This window comes from Mus pahari, chromosome X, assembly GCF_900095145.1.
Source record: "Mus pahari chromosome X, PAHARI_EIJ_v1.1, whole genome shotgun sequence".
Taxonomy (NCBI): Eukaryota; Metazoa; Chordata; class Mammalia; order Rodentia; family Muridae; genus Mus; species Mus pahari.
In genome coordinates this window covers 115,257,183-115,277,544 of record NC_034613.1, presented here as the reverse complement: position 1 = coordinate 115,277,544, position 20,362 = coordinate 115,257,183, and the positions used below count along the sequence as shown (strand labels likewise).

The following is a 20,362-nucleotide window of genomic DNA, read 5'->3' as shown; positions in this document are numbered from 1 at the left end:
CTGATTCTTTAAGTTTTTAAATCGTTTTCCACTCTAATGGCTCATGATATCACTGCCCTTGCTAGTCTTGAAATACTGGGAAGGCTCCAACCCTTGTGAGGCAGATTTCGCCACACTGAGGCATATCTACTGCATTTTCCCTCGCTCCCCTTGTCCCCTGTATAAGGGGGAGGTGAGGGTAAGGGAGGTGCTGAGAGCTCAGATGGTCTTCCTCACTTAAAGCTCAACTTAGATATTATGCTAGCTACTTCATCTCCACTATCTGAGGATTCTTCTGACCTCCCATCAGTACTCTCTTGTCTTTTAGCCTCCTGTCTTTTCTGCTGATCACTATGTCGAGACATAGCCTCCTTTACTTCCTCTAATGCTTCTACCCCTTTTTCTATCTCAGCAGTATACTTTCCACTCTTGTCTGTCAGGCAAAATTTGACTAAATTCCAAATGGCTAGCATGCCTGACGGTAATAGGGTAGTTGAATCCACTGCCTGCAAGTCTCGACCTAGTCGTTCCCAATATCGGGGTTCACATAACCCTCTTCTAGAAACCAGGGTACCTCTTTAATTATTGTTTCCAAGAATTTGTCTAGAGTTTCGTTTTTTAATTTAACTCTGCTTAATTTGAGAAGCCTCACTAATGCGGTTTTTACTTTCACTTTTGAAGCCACAGATTCCATGGCTTCCTATCTGAGGTTTTCCATCCCTTTTGGAGGCTAGACTTTCCTAACTCCGTACCTACACTGGGAGCCTAACTTCGTCCCTCTACCGGGGAGCCTCTTCCTAGAGCTAGATTAATTCTTACCACAGAACTCCCCCGTAGCTCCTTTTTCTCGTTCCAGCTCTTGCATGAATTCCGAAGTTTCTGCCTTTCCTTTTTCTAACTTCTTCCTCTTCTTTCTCCTTAGCCAACTGAACAGCTTCTAATTCAGCTTGTCTTTACTTTTCTTTGGTTTCCTGTTCCTTCTGCCTGGCTTCTGCTTTTGCTTTCTTTTCTGCTTCTTTCTTGGCCTTTTCTTCTTTTCTTCCATGTACAGGCCACCAGATGCTGCAACCCCGCACTCCGACTGGGAGAGATGGGGAAAAAATGACATGAACGCCAAGGAGGGTTTCAAGCAGCTTCCATCTTCATCTCTGGCTCGTCCAGTTTCTCTTTTGTTTTTCCCTCCGTCCACTGATCTTATCCCTTCCCCCTCTCCTGGATTCAATCAACGTTCAGCACACTCTGAACACAAGCCTTGCATGCAGGCAGGCCATGCAGTGATAGGCCAGTAATTTATCAGGCAAACAGCACAGGATCGTTCAAGTTCTTGGTAAGTAGGGATCATGGGGCTTGGCAATGATCCAGGGCGTCATCTTGGCTCTTGCAGCTGCTCCCACTCCCCACATCTAATAAAAATTGAAAAAAGGAAGGTGTGATCCTGTTGGAGTAGGTGTGTCACTGTGGGTGTGGGCTTTAAGACCCTCATCCTAGCTGCCTGGAAGTCGATATTCTGCTAGCAGTCTTCAGATGAAGATGTAGACCACTCAGCTCCTCCTGCACCATGCTTGTCTGGATGCTGCCATGCTCCTGCCTTGATGATAATGGACAGAACCTCGAACTTGTAAGTCAGGCACAATTAAATGTTGTCTTTTATAAGACTTGCCTTGGTCTTGGTGTCTGTTCACAGCAGTAAAACCCTAAGACAGTAGGTATTGTGAACAGAGCAACACTGAAAATGAATAGACAGTTATCCCCATTATAGGTTACAGAGTTTGAATATATGGAGAGGTCACATGATAGTTCCACTTTTGATCTTTACAAAAACCAATCTGACACTTACTTCCTTAGTGGATTCATCAGTTTACACTCACAGCAGTGGATAAAGATTCCTTATCTCCTCATACTCTTGCTAACATTTGTTATAATTTGGTTTATTGATAAAAGGCATTCTGAGTAGGGCACTAAGGAATGTAAGTTTAAAGTTTACTGAAGTCAAATGATTTGGTTAATTTTTGAAATGTTTATGTCATTTGTATTTTTCTTTCGAGAATGCTTTGTTCAGTTCTATAACTCATTTTAATTGGGTTTCTTGTTTTCATGATGTTTGATTTCTTGAATTCTTTGTATATTCTAGATGTTAATCTTCTATAACCCATTTTTATTATGTTGTTTTCTTTATGTTTGGTGCCTTGAATTCTTTGTATAACCTAGATGATAATCTTCTGTTGTTGATATAAGACTATAAAGAATTTCTACTGTTCTGTTCTTGCATAGCAGTTTCCTTAACTTTTTAATTTCATGAGATCCTATTTGTCAATTTTTGCTTTTATTTCTCCAGATATGGGTGCCCAAGGTATTTTTTTAAGTATATTTATATACTTCTACTTTGCTGAAAGTTTTTCAGTTCTATGAATTTTCTTTTATTGGCCTCTCTTATCATATGACTCTAACTAAATATTTCTATACTATATTAAATACAAGTGGAGACACCCTTGTCTTATAGATCTTAACGAAATGCTTAAAGATTTTCTCTATTTTATATAGTATTCACTATAGGTTTGTCATGTCAAGGCTTTATTTTGCAGGGATATTTTCTTTCTGTTCCAAGATCCTTGAAGAATTTGTCAAAATCTTTTGCTACACCATTAGATGTAGATGATAACGTGACATTTTGTCCATAAGCCCATGACATAAATTATTGTTGTTTTGTTTGTATGAAGCAGGATCTTACCTTATCCCAGGCTGACTTAAAACTCACTCAGTATACCAACTGACCTCAAACTCATGCTGATCCTCCTAACTCAGCTTTCTGAATGTTGTGATTATAGCTGTGACTCCCACACACACAAGGATTTTTTTACAAGGATGGCAAGATCACTCTGTGAAGAAAGGACAGTGTTTTCAACAAATAGCAGTAAAGGTAAAATTTGACTCATGTTTACACTGTATGAAAATGGATCAAAAACCTGAACATGACAACTAAAATTATAAAAGCTCTTAAAAGAATAAAGCTTCACCATACTGGATTTAACAGTATATTAGCTATGATACCAAAGTACAGATGGTGTACTGACTAGTTTTGTGCCAACTTAACACAGCTAGAGTTATCACAGAGAAAGGTGCTTTAGTTGATGAAATGCCTACATGAGATCCAGCTGTAAGGTATTTTCTCAATTAGTGATCAAGGGGGAAAGGCCCCTTGTGGGTGGGACCATCCCTGGGCTGGTGGTAGTCTTGGGTTCTATAAGAGAGCAAGCTGAGCAAGACAGGGGAAGCAAGCCTGTAAAGAACATCCCTCCATGGCCTCTGCATCAGCTCCTGAGTTCCAGTCCTGAATCCTTTGGTGATCAAAAGCAGTATGGAAATGTAAGCCGAATAAACCCTTTCCTCCCCAACTTGCTTCTTGGTCATGATGTTTGTGCAGGAATAGAAACCCTGACTAAGACAGATGGCAAAAGAAAAATTAGCTAAGTTTGGCTTTATCAACATCCAAAACTTTTAGCATATGAAAACATATTACCAACACTCAGAGAATGAAAAAATCATTTAAATATCTAATAAAGGATTACAAATTATTAATCATAAAAATCATTTAAATATCTAAGAAAGTATTAAAACATTTAAATATATAAGAAAGGATGAATATTTAGAATATATAAAAGATTCTATTATTTCCAGGATAATGTGGCTTGCTCGTAGAAACCCAGTAATTGTATTTATGTAATTTATAAAGGTATTTATTTACATATATTGAACCATTCTCACATCTCTAATAAAACTAACTTGATCATGGGAAATCTTTTGAATGTGTTTTTGAAATTCAATTTGTAAATATTTTATTTTGAAATTGGTCTGTAATTTTATTCTTTTGTTGCATCTTTGTCTTCTTTTGGTATTAGGGTAACAATGGCATCATACAAATAGAGTTAGGTAAAGTTCCTGACTTTTCTGATATATGACATAGAATACTGTGAGATACAGTAGTGTTAGCTCTTCTTTGAATGTCTGGTAAAATTCACCACCAAATGCATCTGAGACTGGATATTTTTCAGAAGGGAAATTTCAAGCTCTCTGTTATATTTCTGCTTAAATTGTGGTTTTTAATAATCTTGGTTTATTTTTGGCATGTAGTAATCCATCTATTTTGTTATGATTTGTCAAAAATGAAATCTGTTTTTTAAGGTATCTATTGTAGCCATTTTCCCTCTAATTTTATTAATTTGAGTCTTCTTTCTTTGGGTTAGATTATTAGGGTTACTATTCACATTCTGGGGTTAATTGATGGGTTTAAGTATGTTTGCTTTACTGAGTTTGGTGAGCGTGTATTTGGTGCATATATATTTAGAATTAAATTTTCCTTCTGATAGATTGGTCCCTTTATTAGTATGAGGTAACCCTCTTTACCTATTCTGATAAGAACTGATTTGAACTCTATCCTTAGGGATATTAGAATAGCAACAACATCTGCTTGTTTCTTGGTACCATTTGCTTGAAATATTTTTTCCATGCTTTTCACCCTAAGAGTGTATTTATCTTTGGCAGTAGGGTGTGTTTCTTGGGGGCAGCAAAAAGAAGTTTCTATTTTCTAATCCAATCTGTTAGCCCATGGTTCTTGAAGGGTGAACTGAGATCATCGATATTCAGAGTTTTTATTGAAGGATGTGCTGAAATACTGCTTGGGCCTTTAGATTTTAGAGCTTGTTAAATTAAAGGAATGTTGTGCTTAAGAAGTAAGACTAGAGGATAATTATGGAAGAAAGAGGAAGAGAAGAGTTTTAAAAAGTATGAGTACCTATTTGAAATATAGCAGAAGCAATAAGATATAGTTGAATGTTATTATAAAGAATGCTTTGTAGTTGACTAGGTGAAGAAATACACTCAACAGCCCTAAAACCTAAATAAACAGTGTATTAATTCACATGGTTGTAGTACAGGTTCATGCTATGCTGCTATGCTAGTTACAATCAAATATCATGATGCATTCCCTTGGAAATTTCTTCAAAAATTCCTTGATAAGATGTTCTGTCATCTGTATATACATACAAACTCATATATATATATATATATATATATATATATATATATATATATATATATACAAATATATAATGAAGTCTTACCATGTCTTCAGAAGTAAGAGAATCCCATTGACTAAAACATGCCTTGTAATTCTAAGGCATGTGAGAAGCAAACCAAAAGGAAGAAATGGTTCTTACCCGATGAAAAAAGATCACTCAGCCGGGTAGTGTGGCACACGCCTTTATCCCAGCACTTGGGAGGCAGAGGCAGGTGAATTTCTGAGTTCGAGGCCAGCCTGGTCTACAGAGTGAGTTCCAGGACAGCCAGGGCTACACAGAGAAACCCTGTTTCAAAAACAAAAGAAAGAAAGAAAGAAAGAAAGAAAGAAAGAAAGAAAGAAAGAAAGAAAGAAAGAAAGAAAGAAAGAAAGAAAGAAAGAAAGAAAGAAAGAAAGAAAGAAAGAAAGAAAGAAAGAAAGAAAGAAAGAAAAGGAAAAGATCACTCAAAGGAGGAACTATTTCATCAAACTTTTAAAATGTTTTAGATTTACAGGTCTGCTTAGTGTAGTCTGTGATGTTTAGGGTCAGATGGATGCTTTTCTGTTCCATGTGGTGCCTGTCACCTGGAACTGCAGTCATTTATTGGTCTGAAAATCTAGAGGGTCTCCTCCCATGCTTTGCATCTAGTGTTTGCATCTGCTATGTACTCAGCTGGGGCTGTTCCCTGAAGCAACTTGTTTGATCTCTGGACCTCCAGGGTTACCTGTAGGCGGGGGAGGTAAAAACTGGTCAAATTCATGCTCAGAATAAACGATGAATATTTCATCTGTAAAGATTGGTTATATGTGTTAAATTGACTTGGCCATTTGTGCTTAGATAACTCAATGTTATTCTTCCTGTTTCTGCAACAATGTATTTGGATGGGTTAATATTTAAACCTGTGGTGACTCAGACTGAATAAAGCAGATTGTACTCCGTAATGTAGGTGAGAATTATCCGGTCATTTGGAAGCCCAAGGAAAGCAAAATCCATCTGCCCTTGAGTAGAAGAGACATTGTAGCAGACAAACATGGAGTTTGATCTACCTTAGATTTACCATCTTCTCCAGACTGAAGTTCGCTTTCTGCCTCCAACATACACCCACAACCATACCCATTCTCTCTCTTTCTCTCAATGTAGCATGCATCTTTATTTTGTTCATTTGAATGCATCTGTACTTTCTGTATTCCTAAATCTAGCAGTCCTAAGGAAAGAACCTCAGGATACATGATTGTAATAAACATCTGAGATGACACTTTCAAAGCAACAGGTCTAGTAAAAAATACTGATAACATTGTCCAAAAGACAGAGACTGGCAATATCTAGAATAAAGGGGACTTACATAGACACTATAGATGTCAAATAAGCGTATGTGTTTGTTTTCTTGGGCTTGTATTATTATGGCTTAACAACTTGATTGGCCTTTGAATAAGAAACCCTATTTCTTAAAAAAAATACACATCATGGAGGTTCTGGTGTGCATAACTGCTAAAGAGCACTCGCTGATGGGGCGGGTCAAGAGTCCATGGTAGCATTTATTGCTCTAGGGGAAAAAAACAACAACTATTTATAAAGTATATTTTTCTGAAAATTGCAGCTCCAGGCTCTTTGGTGTCTGTATTGAATCTCAAGCCCTCTTATGAGGTATTTCTATTCTGTCTTCGTGGATGTGTGAGTACAACACACATGCTCCTGATCTCACAGACAGATGGCAAGGAGTTTGCACACCAGACCTTTGCCAGAGCCAGGAAAAGAGTCTGTCAGCCCAGGTACCTTGAAAGGCTGGTGGATGATCAAATGTGTGAGAACACATTCTGCTGTGAGGGTTGATCACTTCCGGTGTTACTGCTCTGCATTTTCAACAAGGGCCAGGTTAGGCCCCTCCCCCTTGTCCTAGGGACTTTTATGTCAGCTATGGAAAATTAAGCTATCTAGAGCCAAGGTTTCTTTCATCTTATATGAAAAAAATGGTATGGATGGAGAACGTAGGGCTACTTGTAGTTCATAGGGAGGTCTGTGTTTCTGAGGACATAGAAGAGGGAGAGTTTTCTCAGGCAGGGATTAAGGACAGTTTACAGATCCCTTCTGGAGTAGGGACCTGAGTTCTGTTACAATGATGAAAGTATCCTATGGTGTGCTCAAGAGCTGAGTAGCTAACCAGGAGGTAGATTTTTCTGTTTAAATGGAACAAAGAGAACAGTGGTGTCCTGGGGCCAAATGTCATAGAGCTAGTTAGGGAACCTCTCAATTCAGCCATGAACAATGAGAACACACAAATAAGAGTAGAAGAGCTTTCAAAAAAGAGTAGAAGAGCATACCTCAAGCCTTTTCTGGAGTATAAGGGGTACTGATTTGGCAAATAGCATTACCATTAAACATTTTAAATATTTACCATGCAGTTAAAAATTATCTCTTAACACTGATTCCAGTCAACTACACACTGCTTCTTCACATCTATGCAAGAAAAATCATTTATGCTTGTTAATGCAATGTACTATTGTTGAACTTTTAGCAAACTTTCTCAATGTTCCATCTTCTTTTCATATCAATAGCATATTTGACATACAAATTTTAATTGTAAAGACAGTGGATCATTTTTAAAGCTTTGATACACACCCTGAGTAACTATAGTTTGGCAAGATTCATGGTACATCCTTTAAAAATGGAAATTGGAGAACTGTGAGATCTTAATATAATACTGGGAGAGAAAAACTTGGCACACATTCTTTGTGGAAACCCTTGGCAGTGTCTATGAGAGAGAGTAAAGAGAGACTGCATCAACATCTGTTCTCTCAAGTCTATACTCAGGGAGCCTCAGGCACATGAGCAAGCATGATCAATGCAGCAACAAATGCCACTTCATTAGGAAGATCTAGGAAGTAAATCCATCAATAACCAATACATCAGGGATTAAGATCTGAAAGCTGGTATTCTTTCATAGCCTTGACTGCATAGGAATGGCTGAAAAATACTATGGTTTTAGGATACTTTTTAAATGTTCTAAAACAAACATACTTAGCATAAGTAACTCTCTACTTAGTTTCTATCTTGGATTATAAAGTGATCCATTAGCTACTTTGCAAATGCAGAAAATACCTTCACATACTACTAGGATGAGAACTATACTCTTCAGTCCCACCATATTATTATCAGGGTGCTATGTTTCCTCCAATTATCATCTTCACATGGTGCAAATGTGTATATCTATGTGCTTGTATGTGTGTTGAATGCAAGTCTAACTTAAACGAGCCAATAAGGAAGCACAGTTTGGTTTGTGGCTCTTCTGCATTGATATGACTCTTGCCATCTGTGCTAAGCCATCTAACCTACTTCTGATGCTATCCCATTTGGAAAATGGCAACAGTATGGAGCCAGCACTATTCACTTTCACCTTTTCCTTGCCCTGTTGAACTAGGACTTCATTGTTACTTTAAGCTTGCCTTGCTGTCCTAATGATCCACCGTGACACCTGACTGCTCAGCAAAGCGGGCATAAAAGGCAGGATAGTCAAATACAACACTGTTCTGTAAGATAGCATTAGTTTCTCCCTGTAAGTACCCATGTGTCATATTTTCACTATTGTGAAATTCAAAATACTGCCTGGTTGCTGTTGTAAGTTCCTTTTTGCTCAGTCTTATTTGGATGGTATTGTCTGACCTTTAAGCATACAGCACCTGGTTTGACACTATGTTTGACTCCCCCCACTCTCTCTCCTCCCTTTCCTATAACACCTGATGTTCCCAGACAGAATCTCATCCAAGTACTAACCAGGCCTGACCAAACTTAACTTCTGAGAACAGACAAGATCGGGAGTGTTCAGAGTGGTATGACCCTAGACTTGAATCTTAAACATTTGAAGACTTGGCAAGTCTGGAAAAATATTCAAGGGGGTAATAATTTTTTTAAATACATTGATCCTTCTTTTGTGGTCCAGTTTATATCTCAATTTTGGAAAGTAGGATGCAAAAACTTTTATTTATTTATTTATTTATTTATTTATTTATTTATTTATTTATAGTGGTAAGTGGAGAGTAAGCCTTTTACACACTAGAGAAGTGCTCTACCACTGAACTACACCCACAGTGCACATGTCCATTTTAAAGATTTTTTTCAAGCAGTTGTTTGCTGTTTCACATAGTAGTAAGATAAAACCTATTACTAGTTTTGCAAATATTTAATATCGTTACTGACATTTTCCTAATTATGCTATTATATAACCAAAACTTACATTATGCTTTCTTATATTGACTATAGATTTTCCAACCTGTCTGTTATGAGTCAGTTCTGAATTGCCCATCCCTGTCCCTGAAGACCAATGTGGGTTTGGCTGACAGTTGATGTGTTGGGGAAAATGATAGGTTTCTGAAGTCTCTGACCTAATCAATGGATTAATCTCTTTGTTAGCAGTGAGGAGACGGACACCCAGCCACTGCCACTCTCAGCAGCCTGAGGTCCTGCTATTTGGGACCTCGGCTCTGGCTGGATTTTATAGCTTTGCCGCTGAAAGGAACATCAGGACTAGTTTATGAAGCAGCATGGAGATTATTAAAGCTACTTTACTATAATTTAAGCACAACAGTTGAGAGAGAGCCAGGCTCTCAGAAGAAATTAAGGCATATCTGAGAGCATGAGTGGAGCTTCCCAAGAAAGAGTTGCAGATCATTAGACAAATCCACATGTGTATATGGGCTCCATAAGAAGAACAAGGTATTCATTACCAACATTAGCTGTATACACTGAGTTTTGTGGCTCTTAGTTTACCTCTCAGAAGATAGTTAAGAAATCTTGGGGTTTTTTCCCCCTCTTCCTTTTTTGAGATTATAGGGTGGCTACGAAGATGACTTAGGTAAAATTCTAATCTGATGAAGGAAACCCAGAAGCCTCTAGTATTGTGCAAGATGTTTTGTAAATGGACTATCTGGTGTTTGCTAGAAAATCCCAGGCTTTTCAGCTGGGAAGGAAAAAAGAATTTTTGCTCAAGGCAGACAGGGCAGGAGGAGTCCAATAGCACCTGGCTAGGAACTGTTAATTGCACTGTGCTGGAATTCTTGCTTCTTTGCTGCCTGGAGGTTCCCAATGGATTCTGGGGTGAAAGGGAGTCCCTTTTCCTTCCCATATCCCCAATATTTTCCCTGTCTTTCTATCCTGACTCAGCCTGATGAATCCATAATCGTGGCCTTATTGAAAACTGGTAGGGCCTAAGAGGTAGGGCCTGGTTGAAAGAAGTAGGTGAGCAAGTATACATCTTGTAAAATAGAACTCGTGGCTGGCCCCTTCCTGTCTCTGTCTGCATCCTGACAAAGAAAGTGAGCAACGCTTGCCACATATTCTTTTACCTTGATGGTTCTGCTTCATCTCAGACCCAATAAAAACACAACCAACTGATGATGGCTGAAACCTCTGAGAACAGAAGGCAAAAAATCCCTCATCATTTAAAGGTTGATTTGTTCAAGTAATTATCATGGTGGCAGAAAAGTAGCTCGTTTGTTCGTTTGTTTGTTTGTTTGTTTGTTCATTTATTTATTCTGATTTTTACTTTTGTGTTGGTCAATACTTAACAGAATCTAGAGTCACCAGAGACAAGCCTGGGGAAATGTCTGTCAGGAATTATCTTCGATTAAATTAGCTCCTTGGTACTTGTGTAAGGGCTTCTCTAAGTTAGGCTAATTGAGGTGAAAAGACTCCTATTGAATGTGGGTAGGACCATTCCTTGGCTGAAGTATTGCATGATATGCAACAAAAGGATCAGAACAGCATCTACCACCCTCTGCTTCCTCATTCAATGTGGCCAGCTGCCTCCTCAAAGCCTCTTCCCCCATGCCTTCCTTACCATGACAGACAGGAACCAAAACAAACCCATTCTCTTTTAAGTTGCTTTGGTCAGAGCATTTATTCCCAGCAACCAGGAAAGTAATAAAGCATTCTTTTATAGGGGGGGGGTAGAATTAAGGAGTACGAGACTCCTAGTGAGTTGATTGATAGAATATTTTTTTCTTTATTAAATGGCCCTGTTTATCAGCAGAACTCTCATTGCCTTAATTCATTTCTTTCTTAAATGCTACTGTTTTTCTATAGAACATTCATTGCCTTCAGTGATATTTAAAAAAAAACAATAATACTAGATTTCTTATAGAGTATAACTTTCACCATTTTCTTAAGTTAATCCTCTCTCTGTCATATACCTAATGTGAACATTTTATCACCATCTTATACTTTTTCTTTTCATTGCTTTGCTTAGAATAGAAAGGGGACAGATTTTAATCTAACTGCTTCTGATAAATTACAAACTTAGAGTCTTAAGAACTGAGCTGTATTTCTTCTATAAACATTGCCAAGTCCAATTTCCTCCTAGTCTCTATGTTCCCCTTGACTGATTTTATCTTCTTCTGCAGTTATTACTGCAGTCCTATGAATGGTCATTTAATTTCATATTTCTAGGCAGACCTGTCTTATCCTAGAGTTCATTAAGATTTGTAAAAGTGAAAGGTCTGATATAAACACTTTCAGACATCCCTGGCTGAGTTTCCAGGAGGAGGGGGAAGCAGCTGCAATCTTTGCATAGTTTTTTCAAGGACTCTTTGAAGTGTTCAGGCTGGCTGATGCTGACAGACAGGGAGTTTGCCTGTTTCTTTGGCTGATGGTCCCTTTGCTTAAGGCAGGCAGAGCAAGAGCAAAGAATTCAATAGCGGCTAGTTAGGAGTCCAATTGCCCTATCCCTCCGTGTCTGCTTTTTACACAGTTTAACAGTGATGGTGATTTTTAACAGAGCTTAAAACTTACCCAGGGTCACAGAGAGAGGCAGGTCCTCTTTGCCTTTGTCTCAGTTGCAGTTATAGTACAAGCTATCTGAAAATCTAAAAGCCAGCTCTTTCTAAACAAGTGATACCAGGAAAGGAGACTGAACAGACATGGAATTTTGATAACCTCATTAATGGAATCCAGGCCTTTTTTCTGCTGCTGGGACAATTTTTAATCTTAAGTAAAAAGTTCCATTTTATTCTAGTAGACAAAAGTAAGTTACTTTATGTTTAAAAAGTTGCCAACTGAAATGTGCTGGCTTGAAAATTGCTCCCCAGCTTTAGCTAAATGAAAGCTAATTTGGAGGATGGTCTCACATACCTCAGGGTAGCTTTGAACTCAAAAATCTTTGTACCTACTCCTAAATGGTAGGATTACAGACCAGTGCCACTAAACCCATCTTCTAAGGTTAGAAAGATGCAGTATTTCTTCTATGAGACTCTGCATCTGACTCCACTATGATTCTATGTAGGACAAAGTCAAAAACATACAAGTGAATAGACTGTGGTTGCCTATACTCTTCTATAATTCTCAGCACAATCCAAATATGCATAAGGACCTTTCGTGGTATTATTTCTGAAAGTAAGTTTTAAATGTTCATAAAAAGTTTCTATTATGAATAAAAAAATAAATCAACCAGAATCAAAACTATGGATTGTTATGTGTAACTTTAGATTAATAACTGCAAAATTAATCACCTAATAAATGCACCTTTCTCTTATTAGTGAATACATGCTGTATTAGGCACTGTGCCAAACACTGAGCTTCAGGATAACAAAAACAAAATTATTGTAATACATGAACAGAGCATGAACCTATGCAGAAATTATATATGTATAATTAAAATGTATATTTTCAATATCATAAATTTGTTCATTAGTAATTTAGTAACTTAACAGAACAATTCTAAAAATTAAAGACAGTGCTAGCTTATTCATAGTCATACACTGAATATTTAATATATTCCAACTTAATAATTTTAGAACTGTATAGTCATTGTAACAAAGTAATTCAGATCATGTTTGCAAAATGGTGAGATTTCTGTCAGTTTCTTTGTGGCTATGTTGTGAAAACTCAGACATATGAAAAATCAACTGGGAAATTATTAAAAACAGTAATTTCTGATTTATAGGTTGCTAACAGTGGACAGCAGGCTGAGATAGGTACCCAAGTGTTAATAATTAAGTTTTAACATTTCCCTTATGCGTACAGGTAGATGGCTTGTGTTCCCCTAAACATATTATAAACATATTATAAGGTCTATAATTTATTGCATATGGGATTAAAAACTTTATTTGGGGCCTTTCTTTAAAATTTTCAGATCAGTGTTTGCTAGCCTTCAGCTGTATAGTCAGGAACAGTGTCAAATAGGGTTTCTAACTCGACAGTACTTAGCCTATTAATCAACAATTTCCTATTTATCCACTACATCAGGCCCTGACCAACAGTAAAATTAAGACAGTATTACTGTCTAGAGGATACACGATACATAAAAATCAAACTGCAAAGTATTTAAGGTTTTAAGAGTTCACAATGGGGTTTATGTTTTAAGTGCGGACGGGATGAACTAGATGCAGCCAAACAATGCCTGTTCCTCCAGTGAAATTGATATTGCTAGGAAATCTATGAAGTGGGGGGAGGGGGGCAGGCCTTCTGAAAGGCTACTTTCGGGAAATGCAGCAAGGCTGGAAACACAATGCAGCTGTTAACCTATTTGTGTTCCAGAGGGGCAGTGGCCCAGGTCTTCACATAACCCTGTAAGACGTCTGTTATCTATTGTGCTGAGGCCCAGTGTACCCCGGCCTGAGTGAATGGGAACACAAAAATATCACCAGAAAGGGCTATTTTCTTAAGAGCCAAGAACCATGGGGATTATACTTAACTGGCTATCAAGCTATAAAGACATTTTCCACCCTATACCTCTCACTACAGACCTCAGAAAAACCAATTGAGCTGTGCTAAGGTCTATAGGTATAATATTAGAAGTGAATGTATACCCAAATCACATACCTGTAACCACAAAAGGGAATTGAAGCATACCAATGCCATGGAGGAACCCACCTCCTTTTCCTGAATGGAACTGGGAGAATGGACAAGGTCTGAGTCACCTCCTCAGTTCACCCCAACTACTTAGGGATGGCTAGAGGCTTAAAAAGCTAAACCAACTCAGTCCCGCACATGATAAGGACAATATGAACAATTTTAAGAAATTCTAACTTCACCAAGAGGATTTATTTACTCTTTAAGTCTGTTGAGCAAATAATTATATACACCTGCACTAAATTCATAAACTTATCAAAAAGTTTATGAAGCTCCAAATAAAAGGAAAATTATACATGTGTCCGCTCCCCACCCCCAATACCGTGGAATTTCAGAGTTTTTGTGGCTCATTTTTTTTTTTACTCTTAAGTGTTTATTTATGCTTTAAGGACACAATAATGATTATCCAGGTTGCTTTTCAGTTGCTTTATTGACTTTACATTTTTCCATGCAAATGGGCAACACTGTACTGTTGACAGAAACTCACACTGAGTGGGAAGGCAATCTCCAATTAGAAGCTGGCAACACAAGCCCCACCTGGCACATGGAAATAACACAAGGCTCACCACAAACGGGTCATTAAAGGCATGTCAGGAAAATGCAAGGAAAAGGGTTACAGCGGGAATCACAGTATGGATCTCAAGGGGGGTGGGGAATGACCGAAGTCAAGGCATAAGGCAGAATTCATCATGGTGATCGTGGTGGTTAGACAGCTCCCCCATCAGAATGCGCAGACAATTTCTCAGCTGCAGCTCCCTAAGCTTCCTCCGGATCTCTCTCATCTCCTCCATAAACATTTCCATATCATCTCCATCTCCACCCAAGCCGTCATTAATCTGCCTATTGGGAATGGCCCATCGGAAGTTAGGGGCTAGTCGGCGAGCCTGGCCTCTTCGGTGGTGGTGGTGGTGGTGGTTGTGGTTGTGGTTGTGGTTTTGGTGGTTGTTGTTTGCAGCAAGCTGGTGGCCCTCACCTCCTCCCACAGGGCGGTCTTCTTGTCCATTCTGCAGGGGCTGCTCCATCTCTTCGTTTTCCTGGTGAACATTGGCCATGATGAGATTTTGTTTCCTGGTTGTTATTCTTTGAACACAAGTAAGACAGGGCAAGGGAAAAAAAAAAAAAAAAAAACTGAATGCTTGACGCAGTGACCAGCAAAAGTCAGAGACTAACAACAAGGGTTTTCATTATTATTTTTTCCCACATTAAGAGTCTCCAGGAAACCTCTAGGGAGCCTCCATTTCGAGCCCCTCCCCCCCCAGCTCTCTTTCCCCTCCCTCCCCCAAAGCCCACCATTTTTTATTTCCCAGGATCCTTTCCCTGAGCTTTCAGCCACCAAAATGGAGGACTGAGGAGAAGAGTAGTGTGGGCTGGGGGCTCTCCCTGGGGTCCTAGACGGGGCTTTCCCCACCCTCCCCCAGCCACCCACCCCCACCGCCACCGCCACTGAACCGACCTGGGCCTATCCCTTGCGGCACAGTTCTCCTCTCAATTCCCGCTGCCGCCTGGACTCTCGGCTCGCAGTAGACCTGCAGACAGGGCGGGATGGGAAGGACTGGGCTCCGAGCTCAGCACCGCACCCGCCTTCCCCGGACCCACCGCCCAAACCCCTCCACGGCCGCCTGCGATCTCCAGCAGCCCCGTCCCCATTCCTGTCCCCGTCCCCGTCCCCGTCCCCGCTCTCCCGGGCTCGCTCTAGCGCTCTCCGCTGCGGGCCCGCCCAGCCGCCCCTCTCCCGGGAGCCCCGCGCCGTCCCCGCCCCTGAGCCGGGGCGCCCCTTCCCAGGCGCAGCCGGGGTTCCCTGCGCGGTGCACGGAGCCGCGGAGCCGCGGTGCGCGCCCGCCCGCCCGCCGCCCGCCAGTCCGCCCGTCGCGAGGCTGTCGCCCTCAGGGCCGCGGCGTGCAGGCCCCTTACCTGCCCCGCTCGCCTTGGGCCCGCTGCCAGCCCGCCGCGCGCACAGGAGCTCCGAGCTGCTGCCGGCCAGACGCTTGTGACGACTGCACCCAAGGCTGCGTCGCTCTGCAGCCCCGGNTCACGTGAGGGCCCCGCGTCACTGCCAAGCCCGCTCCCCCTGCTCGGGAGGCCCCGCCCCCACCTCCCCGNCGCCAGCGCTCACCTCGGGCCCCACCCGTCACTCATCCGGATCCTCACCAATCTGAGGAACCACAAGTGGCATCACCGTCAGGAGGTTGGACGGCTCCCTTCCCTGTTACCAGGGAGAGTCTGCACCATCTTCCTTGTCTCCCTCCCACTGTAGCCAGGTCTTGGCTTTGGCCTTCTTTGAGATTCCTGTCCACCTTATCCAAATGTTTTCTCCAGGACTTTTCCCCATAAGACACCAAGAGATAGAGAATGGGGTAGACTGTACATATTTCTCTTTATTTTCTTAAAACATACACACACAGGTACACACACACACATACACAATCACACACAAGCGTGCAGGTACACACACTCACACACGATCAACGTGCTTTAGAAAATTCAAAATTATAAGGGCCACTCCTTTTTTGGAACGCTGGGGATTGATCCTCTAGCTTAATAATTGCTGGACAAGCTGTGTTCTACTAAGGTGTATTTACAGACCGCTCCAGCCCCTTCCCTCCAACACACACACATTTTAAACTTAAAAAAAAAATGAGTACAGTGGCTGCCATTGAATTTCAGTCCTCCTACATCAGCCTCCCTTGTAGCTAAGGTTAAAGGCTTGCACTAGCAAGGCTGGTGAGTTTTCAGTTTTGAAAAAAAAAAGCTTCATTCTGCAAAATGAAAAGAAAACAAAAAGTGCTATTTATGGTAGCACACAGAAAGTACCTTCTCCAGGTTTTCGATGCCAGTTTTGAAATACACTGTATTCGTCTGTTACGATTTTTTTTCTTTAAAAAGAAAGGACTCTTGCTGAATACAACTAATGCTTTAAAACAAATCTGGAATCGTTCCTAAAGAAAGAAATCATAATTTTATATGATTTTGGGGGTGTGTGACAGGTTTTCAGTATGTAATCCCTGACTATCTAGAGCTCACTCTATTTAACAGGATGGCCTCAAATTAGGGGTGATCCTCCCGACTCTGCCTCCTCCCTCTGCCTCCCAAGGCCTGGTGTTATCTGAGATGTCTCTGATTCCATAGCCCTCAGGAAGAAGAGCCATTTGAATTCTTGGCTTTCCTCTCCGAGCTTTTCAACCCACCCTATAATTAATAAACGGAGAAATATAAAACATCTAGAAGTTATCCCCAAACCTTCTTCCGGTATAAATGCCTCAGGAAATGTTAGAACTAAGCCAAAGATGGATGAAGCAATTAAACGTGGTGTGAAAACTCATTCTGAAGGCAACTGTTTCTTCCAATCTGAAATCACTGTACAAAGTGTCATTCTGTGGCCCAGACAAGCCTGGAGTTGAAATCAGCTTCTTTTAAAATAAACAAAACCAGCCTGGTGTGGTGGTGCACGCCTTTAATCCCAGCACTCTCAGGAGGTAAAGGCAGGCGGATTTCGGAGTTTGAGGCCAGCCTGGTCTACAGAGTGAGTTCCAGGACAGCTAGGACTATACAGAGAAACCCTGTCTCGAAAAACCAAAAAACACAACAACAACAACAATAATAATAATAATAATAATAAAAACAAAACAAACAAAGGTCACAGGTAGAAGATAGATTTTTAGAAACATCGTTGCCAATATGTACAACTTAATAACTCCATTATGGGAACAAAGTTGTTTCTAGTTTGGGCCTCAAATTTCTGTATTGTGTCCTGATAAATGAGGCAGGTTACTGGGGATAAAGCACAATGCTTGGTGTGTTATGGTTTCAGAGCTATCTATCACATATAAAATTATGAGTTTGGAGATATAACATATAGCTCCAAAATCTCAAACTGCAAAACTATGGCCAGTCATTGCCTTTTAAGGTAAGACTGGTGATTTGGGGATTCTGTCTCACAGTTCACAACTCTTCCTGGTTAAAAATAAAAAGTATAGACAAATTGATCAACTTGAACTAAGAATGATTCAGAGACCAGGAAGCCCATAAAGCCAGAACAGATTCAAAGACACTGCTCTTCATCATGGCCAAGCCACATGTTTTGGGCAGAAAATAGAAATGTACAGAAAACAGAACTGAAGTTGGGTGACAGGTTGATTAATTACAGCTTACTGCTTGCCTTTAAAAAAACATAGAACATTGGTGAGTTCTTTGTCAACTTGATAAAAACCAGAGTCACCTGAGAAGAGGGGCCCTCAGTTTAGGAATTGCCTCCATTAACTTGGACTGTAGTCAAGCCTGGGGGTATTTTCTTATTTAATGATTGGTGTGCAAGGACCAACCCAATCAACTGGGGACAATGCTGCCCTTGGGCTGGTGGTGCTGGGTCATATAAGAAAGCAAGTGAGAAAACCATGGAAAGGAAGGCAGAAAAGCAGCATTCCTCCAATGTCTCACCTTCTGTTCCTGCCTTGGCTTAGCACAGTGAGAGGTTATAACCTGTGAGCCAAATAAACCGCTCTTCCTCCAAGTTGCTTTGAGTCATGGTTCTTTATCCCAGCAACAAAGCCCCAAGGAGAACACTGGGTTAGAACAGTTCCTTCCCAATTACTCACCGAAGTGCAATCTGTGTATTGTTAAAACCGAGCTTTCTCTTAGAAAAGTCTACTCCAAAGTTAGATCTTCCTTTAACCTTTTTCTTAAGTTGCTCTGCAGTTTCTTGTGTCATCGTTCAAGTATAGAGTCATCTCTAGAGAAAATTTTCTTTAATTTAACATCATACAGGCTGCTGTGTTAAGGATATTGTCTGGAAGGATGCCAAATAGAAACATAAACTGGCCTATCAGAGAATTCGGGGTTCAGATTCAGTCTGCTAAAGGAATGGTGTGTAACTACGAATCAATTACTTTATCATGTTTTTGTGTTTCTATAGTGAACCAGGGATTTTCTAGAGGAATATGGTTATACATAATAAGTATTCACTACAGAGCCTAGCAAATTGCCAATGAAAATTGACTTGTTATTTTTACTATTGTTAAGTTGTTTCTAAGAATATTTTTAAGAGTATCAGTGTCTGATGATTTTCTTTGCTATATTATACTGTGATATCCACATGTCTACTTTATATACTTAGTGGTTTACAGTACTTTTTGGACAAAGTAGGTGAATATTTGTTGAGTGAATGCATCCATACTTAAGACAATTGTTTATTTTTGAATGGTGGTGTTCTGGAAGCTATACTGCAAAGTAGAAAATATTTAATGGAGAACACTTAAAGAATCTCCTAAAAGTAGAGAAAGCATTGTGGCATAACTATTGAATATGAAGGTTATTGAGTGGATATTTATTTCTTTCAGTGGGTACATGGTTGAACATTACCCTTTTGATCCATGTTGGATAAATCTTTTGTTTGTTTGTACCCACCAAACTTTCCTGAAAACAAATATATCCTTTCAACTCAAATTTCATATAGGAGATTAGTTATAAGTTATAATACAGTAATGTTTGGACTTCAACTATCCAGAACTCTGAGAGCAAACATATTTCTACTGTTTTAAGCTACCTTGTGGTGCTTTGCTATAGAAGCTCTGTGAAACTAATATAATAATATATGAATGCAAATGAAGGATACCATCAATTATGTATACCAGATGAAAAAATGAAAAATGGGGAAAGGGGTGAAATGCCTATAATGTACTTGGAAGGCAGAGGCAGGAGAATTTCTGCAAGTTTGAGATCAGCCTGGTCTATATGAAGTTGTGGGTCACCCAGGTTGTCACAACAAAATCATATCTCATCTCAAAAGAAAATAAATAGATGCTGAGGGACGATCTTTTTAAAGATAATATGTAGTTTTAAAAGAAATATAACTACATAATAATCTCTTTATTATCTTAAACAAGAGTGAGGATCCTTCATAAGCCAGTCATGCTTTTAAAGCAAGAGAACAGAAATCATACATAAGCCTGCATACACAAAGGACTTTCCTTATGATGGGTACAAACAGAAAGCAAACAAGTAAGCAGATGGATGAGATCATTTTAGATAGTTATAAGGCCTAAGGAGAGAGAACAGAGACGTGAAATAAAGGGTAACTAGGGGAAAGTTCTTTTAGCCCGGGTGGGAAAGGGCTTCATCCATCTTGAGGAGGTCATTGACAGCATTTGAGTAAAATCTAATTATAACATTTTCTCCCCTTGAACCGTGACTATCTTTTGTGCTAGAGTAGTCAATATATATCTTCTCAGGGAACCCCAAGCCATGTCATATCTGTTAAGACAACAGAATTCTACATCCTTGGTGAGTGAACCTTTTATTCTGTTTCTGTCTAAAATGGCTGGGTTTGTGTGTCAACTTGACCCAGGCTGGAATTATCACAGAGAAAGGAGCTTCAGTTGGGGAAGTGCCCCCATAAGATCCAGCTGGAAAGCATTTTCTCAATTAGTGATCAAGCAGGGAGGGCCCCTTGTGGGTGGTGCCATCCCTGGGCTGGCAGTCTTGGGTTCTATAAGAGA

The 20,362-nt window shown here is 40.0% G+C and overlaps 1 protein-coding gene across 2 annotated transcripts; it reads right to left on the bottom strand.

Annotated features, from left to right (window-relative positions):
- Positions 1-14,208: 14,208 nt before the first annotated feature.
- Bex3 (brain expressed X-linked 3) lies at positions 14,209-15,934 on the bottom strand. 2 transcript variants are annotated; one of them, XM_021188396.1, is made up of 3 exons: positions 15,783-15,934; positions 15,325-15,397; positions 14,209-14,905 (listed from the first exon to the last, which is right to left on the bottom strand). In XM_021188396.1, exon 3 carries the CDS (start codon positions 14,891-14,893, stop codon positions 14,537-14,539), a length of 357 nt encoding a protein of 118 aa, XP_021044055.1. In that variant the 5' UTR covers positions 14,894-14,905; positions 15,325-15,397; positions 15,783-15,934; the 3' UTR covers positions 14,209-14,536. The 2 variants fall into 2 exon arrangements, with proteins under 2 accessions (XP_021044055.1, XP_021044054.1); XM_021188395.2 differs by having other exon boundaries at positions 14,289-14,951; positions 15,783-15,891.
- Between the last annotated feature and the right edge of the window lie 4,428 nt (positions 15,935-20,362).